The sequence below is a fragment of the Rhinopithecus bieti genome, unplaced genomic scaffold (genome assembly GCF_001698545.2).
Source record: "Rhinopithecus bieti isolate Rb0 unplaced genomic scaffold, ASM169854v2 scaffold_6946, whole genome shotgun sequence".
NCBI lineage: Eukaryota > Metazoa > Chordata > Mammalia > Primates > Cercopithecidae > Rhinopithecus > Rhinopithecus bieti.
Genome location: NW_016805697.1, coordinates 1310515 through 1317058, shown reverse-complemented (window position 1 = coordinate 1317058; position 6544 = coordinate 1310515). Strand labels below are relative to the sequence as shown.

The following is a 6544-nucleotide window of genomic DNA, read 5'->3' as shown; positions in this document are numbered from 1 at the left end:
AAAAAAAAAAAAAAAAAAAAAATATGTAGGCTTGCAACGTCTCTGTGCCCCCTCAAAAAATGTAGGCTATAGTAGACAAAAAGTTCAAAGAATGCTCTAGGAAGGGACAGATAATTACTCTGGATATTTTTCAGAAAATTCCTGTTAACCCAAAAGGACCTTCTGAAATGTAAGCAAGTAAGATTTTGTTTTACCTCTGTCTCAGAACATGAGCTATATAAACAACATAAAGAACTCAACTAAAATTTATTTTTGAGAGTAATTTACTTCTCAGTGGACAAATTAAGATGATGCTGACTATACTGGTTATTCTCCATTTCCCCCATTCGCTTCTAACCTTGAAATTTCATCCTCTGCTCTTCTTTGCCTTAAAATCTAGAGTGCATTGCCTGTATTACTCTGTAGCCCTATGACTTTAAGGTTGGTTTCAACCCACAGGAGACACCAGCAGAAATCTGAAGGTAAAAAAAAAAAATATTCATTCTCCCTACACCCTTTGTGCTTCACTGTGGTTCTTGCAATGTTCTATGTTTTATATTCCTCTTCTATGATGTCAGGCTTTCTCTGAGCTACAATAAGGTTTTCTCTCTTGGCTCCTTCAGTATAGGGCAATGGCTTCCCACTCTTGTTCATACATGGGTGCTTTAGTACGCTTTATTGTTTCCCTCTACTGATGTTCACAGCTTGTTAATCATCCCTTCGTTAAACAATTCACTTAATACATGCACAAAATATGGTGTGCGTGTGTATATATATATGTATGTGTATGTGTGTGTATATATATGTACGCAATGGAATATTACTCAACCTTAAACACGAAGGAAATCTGAATACATACTACAATATAGATGAACCTTGAAGACAGTATGCTACATGAAATAAGTCAGTCACATATGGATAAATATTGTATGATTCCATTCATATAAGGTGCCTAGAATGTAGAATAGTGGTTACCAGGACCTGGGGGGAGGGTGAAATTAGGAGTTATTGTTTAATTGGCATAGATTTTTAGTTTGGGATGATGAAAAGGTTCTTGAGATGGATGGCGGTGATGGCTGCACAACCATGTGAAGGTGCTTAATGCCACTGAACTGCACACTTAAAAATGATTAAAATGGTAAATTTCATGTTATGTATATTTACCATACACACAAAACTCTCGTTTAAATCTTTTGAACATGTGATCTGTTTGCCTATCAAGACCCTTAATGACACACTGATATATCATAGTTCCTGATTCCAAAGATTAAAAAAGATGACCTCTGTCAATCTGTGTAACAATTTAGTTTACTAACTGCCTCCAAATATATTATTTCATTTGATGTTTGAGCAAAAAATCAGACCGAAAAGGAGACGGGAGATAAAAGTGTCATAAAAATCTAAGTTCAGCTAACCACAGCTTCACAAACAATACATAAATTTACTATCATACACACAAATATATTACCCACAAAACAATTTTAAAAACAATTTTCTTAATATTAAGAAAATACCTACCAAGCTTTTATCTGCATTGGAGCTAGTTCTGTTATCATTAGGATTTGCTGAAGATAAGTATCTGAGGGAAAGAAAAGTTTAAAAGAAAACAAAACAAAACCTCTTTAATATCCCGTAACAACCAATAATAAATACTACATGCCTATTTTATGTTCAGTGTTACAGTAGCTTTGTTTTAAAATTAAGTATAGGCTCATAATTTTTATAAACATAATTCAGAAATGATACATATATTAAATAAAACACCCAGTTAGGTCTAAAAATAGTAGCAGCCTGTAAACATATGACTTAATATTCTTGTAGCAAAACATAAGAATATTCATACCAAGTAAGATAAATAAAAAACAAAGTCTCAAGTTAGTTCAGATTAGGCTTTCTGGTAAGGTCCTAGTGCCGCTAGTGTTGCTACTACCACCACCATGCTACAATTACTATGGCTACAACTACTATAATCACTACTTCTACCATCACCACCACTACAGTCAGCATCCCAATTAACCAGTAGAGCTCTCGCAAAAGGACATCAAATAGTTATCGTATACTTCATAGCTATTGGAGGCATCTGTTAACACACCAGATATTAATAATGTTCCAAAAGAACAATTTAAGTAAATTTTAAAAATCAGTGAATGACAGAATCCATTAAGAATCAATAAAAATACACAGTATAATGGCACTATAAAAGAAACAGCTAGAAATATGCCACTTCCTAGGTTTTCCTTGAAAAATTATTCAGATCCAATGGAGATTCAGACAACTTTAAGACAATAATAGGGGCTATGTAGCAGTTTTATAGAGGAAAAGTCCCATATAACAATTGACAAATTCTGGATGTAGTGCAATTTAATTCCATTGACTATTAAGCATCTCACAAATTCAATGTGAGATTCTGCTTATGTAATATAAATAAGGCATATAGCAATGCCAGTGAAATCTAAATTAGATGAGACTGTTTCGTCTCTAAGATATTTTCTAAACTTAACAAGTTACGTAATTGAGACTGACATTTTAGTCTTTTGCAAAATTAGTAATAAAAGCTTGAATGCAGCAAGGGAAATTTAAGGACATCACTTGTATACATTAATTCTTCCAACTTCTGTCATTTTCTATCAAGGTACATTTGCATATTATATTGATGCTTTTACACAGAATCTGGTCATTTAGGTAACTTTTTAAGAAATAGGAGTTACTATATTAGGAATACAGCTTAAGGCTATTTTAAAAATCATGTTTAATTCTGCTGTAATTAAGCAACAATTATTTCTGCCCTTGGTATTAAAAGTATATTTGGATTTCAGGGATAAGAATTTCAGAGGTTTTCTATTTCATATCTGTATATTCTAAATTATGCTTACATATTACAATAAGGCTAATCAATATTTTTGCCAGGGCCAGGTGCAGTGGCTCACACATGTAATTTGATGGGATTACTTTGGGAGGCCAAGGCGGGTGGATCACTTGAGGCCAGGGGTTTGAGACCAGCCTGGCCAACATGGCGAAACCCATCTCTAATAAAAATACAAAGATTAGCCAGGCGTGGTGGTACGCATCTGAAATCCCAGCTACTCAGAGGCTGAGGCACAAGAATCACATGAACCCAGGAGGAGGAGATTGCAGTGAGCCAAGATCACACCATCACACTCCAGCCTCGGCAACAGAGCGAGACTCTGTTTCAAAAAATATATATATATATATTGTTGGTTCTTTCTTATTAAGAGCAACTGTACCTTTGCCTATTCATGTAGTAATTACTTAAAAAATACTACATATATTTGTCAATGGGCTTTGACAATTAAGAACACAGTATATATGGCTGGGGGCGGTGGCTCACACCTGTAATCCCAGCACTTTGGGAGGCCAAGGCGGGCAGATCACAAGGCCAGGAGATCGAGACCATCCTGGCTAACACGGTGAAACCCCGTCTCTACCGAAACTAAAAAAAAAAAAAAAAAAAATTAGCTGGGCGTGGTGGCAGATGCCTGTAGTCCCAGCTACTCGGGCGGCTGAGGCAGGAGAATGGCGTGAACTCAGGAGGTGGAGCTTGCAGTGAGCCGAGATCACGCCACTGCACTTCAGCCTGGAAGATGGCGAGACTCCATCTCACAAAAAAAAAAAAAAAAAAAGCAGTATAATTTCTACTTTTAAGAAACTTAAAAATTAGTTTGGGCCATAAAACATGAATTCAAAGAAAAACTAGAGAACATAACCAAGTGCATGATAATGTAGGACAAAGAGTAGAATAAATGTTTATGTAACTCAAGGTTACCATTATACAGAGAAACTTAAGGTTATTAACTGCTGGACTCTACTACAGAAAATACAAAAACATTGGAGGTTGTTTATTATCAACAACTTGAGTGTTTCAGAAACCAAGTCAAAGAATAATTGATAAGAATACAAAAAGTTAAAGAACGCTTCAGCAGGCTGGGCATGGTGGGTCACACCTGTAATCCCAGCACTTTGGGAGGCCAAGGGAGGCAGATCACCTGAGGTCAGGAGTTCGAGACCAGCCTGACCAACGTGGAGAAACCCTGTCTCTACGAAAAACACAAAATTAGCCGGGCGTGGTGGCGCATGCCTGTAATCCCAGCTACTTGGGAGGCCGAGGCAGGAGAATGGCTTGACCCCAGGAAACGGAGGTTGCAGTGAGCCAAGATTGCATCATTGCACTCCAACCTGGGCAACAAGAGCAAAACTCTGTCTCAAAAAAAAAAAAAAAGAATGCTTCAGCAAAAATCACCCTGAAGCTCTTCTGTATATGTATGTTAATTGAAAATAGTTAAAATATTATACTCATGGAGTGTTAGGGAGGAAAAAAAGGTAAGTGCCAGCTATCTCACTGATGATGCAACAAAAAGTATTAAGTACTATCTTACAGGGAATTACTGAAGAAGTTTCAAAAAGCCAGACTAAATTGTCCTTCTGATTTCTCAGCTTAACCCGAATGGCTCTAATACTAAAATGACAAGACTCTTCACTTTAAAATAAGATTAGTTATAAAGACCTCAAATGTAATAATTTACTCCAAGCAAATCCGTTATCTGATACCATTCCAAAGGAGTATAATTTGATTAGAAGTACATATTTTTGAGATAATTAAAAGCAGATTTAACCCACCCAGTAAGTGTTATTATATAGTTCAATGCATTATATTGGTATAGCACTTTGTTTAGATTTCTCCTTCCTTCACTTCCTTCCTTTTTTTTTTTTTCTTTTTTTTTGAGACAGTCTCACTCCATTGCCCAGGCTGGAGTGCAGTGGCATGATCTTGGCTCACTGCAACCTCCGTCCCCCAGGTTCAAGCAATTCTCCTGCCTCAGTCTCCCAAGTAGCTGGGATTACCGGCATGCGCCACCACGCCTGGCTAATTTTTGTATTTTTAGTAGAGACAGGGTTTCACCACGTTTGCCAGGCTAGTCACAAACTCTTGGCCTCAAGTGACCCGCCCACCTCGGCCTCCCAAACTGCCGAGATTACAGGCGTAAACCACTGTGCCTGACCGAGATTTCTACTATGTCGTTCTTACCAACCTACATTGTACAATTTATCCGTTTCTCACCAAATGTGAGCCTCTCAAGAGAAGGTACTGTATCTTATTCATCCTTCTCCATGCAATTTGGTGCTTAGTATATACCTGACAAATAATAAGTTATCAAAGATATCTGTGGAATGAACAAATGCTCAGCACACTAAAATAATGTTAAATGTTTAACTTAAATCTCAAGTACATTAGAGTAAAGCTAACATGAACTCATACCAATGATAATAATAGTTACACTGAGTGCTTACACCATGCAAAGCACTCTTCTAAGTGCTGTACTGTGTTTTAATTTACTTAAACCTTACTGTTGGGAACAAGCCCCCCAAAAACTGGCCATAAACAAAATCTCTGCAGCACTATAACATGTTCTTAATGGCCCTAACACCCAAGCTGGAAGGTTGTGGGTTTACAGGAATGAGGGCAAGGAACACCTGGCCCGCCCAGGGCGGAAAACCTCTTAAAGGCATTCTTAAGCCACAAACGATTAGCATGAGAGAACTGTGTCTTAAGGGTGTGTTCCCATTGCAGTTAACTAGCCCAACCTATTCATTTAATTCCACCCATCCCTTGTTTCCCATAAGGGATACTTTTAGTTAATTTAGTATCTATAGAAACAATGCTAATGACTGGTTTGCTGTTAATAAATATGTGGGTAAATCTCTGTTCCGGGCTGTCAGCTCTGAAGGCTGTGAGACCCCAGATTCCCCACTTCACACCTCTATATTTGTGGGTGTGTGTCTTTAACTCCTCTAGTACCGCTGGTCTTGGCACCTTACAACAATCCTGTGAGGTAAGTAGGCAAGTAGTATTATTGTTATTATCATCATCCCTATTTTTGAGGAAATGGAGGCATAAAAGGCCAAAGTTATTTGTCCAAGGTCACAGTGGAGGTAATACTACATGTTATAACACATGGTAAATTAAATGGGTTTGGGGAGGAATTACTTAATTTTTGAAGAGCTAAAAATTGATAGCATCAATATGGTGATGATAATGCTAGAAAAGTCTACATGTGGGGGGAGGGGGGAGGGATTGCATTGGGAGTTATACCTGATGTAAATGACAAGTTGATGGGTGCTGACGAGTTGATGGGTGCAGCACACCAACATGGCACAAGTATACATATGTAACAAACCTGCACGTTATGCACATGTACCCTAGAACTTAAAGTATAACAATAATAATAAAAAAAAGAAAAGAAAAGAAAAGTCTACATACTGGCCAGGCACGGTGGGTCATGTCTGTAATCGCAGTACTTTGGGAGGCCAAGGCGGGCAGATCATGAGGTCAGGAGTTCAAGACCAGCCTGGCCAACATGGTGAAACCCCATCTCTACTAAAAATACAAAAATTAGCTGGGTGTGGTGGTGGGCACCTGTAATCCCAGCTACTCGGGAGGCTGAGGCAGGAGAATTGCTTGAACCCAGGAGGTGGAGGCTGCAGTGAGCCAAGATTGTGCCACTGCACTCCAGCTTGGGTGACAGAGCAAGACTCCATCTCCAAAAAA

General features: G+C 38.1%; 1 protein-coding gene across 1 annotated transcript in view; it reads right to left on the bottom strand.

The window, feature by feature from the left end:
• ROCK1 (Rho associated coiled-coil containing protein kinase 1) overlaps window positions 1-6544 on the bottom strand; it is a 153387-nt gene that overhangs the window by 68975 nt on the left and 77868 nt on the right. The window contains 1 exon segment of the mRNA XM_017873531.1: window positions 1498-1558. Coding sequence (XP_017729020.1) covers window positions 1498-1558 — 61 coding nt within the window.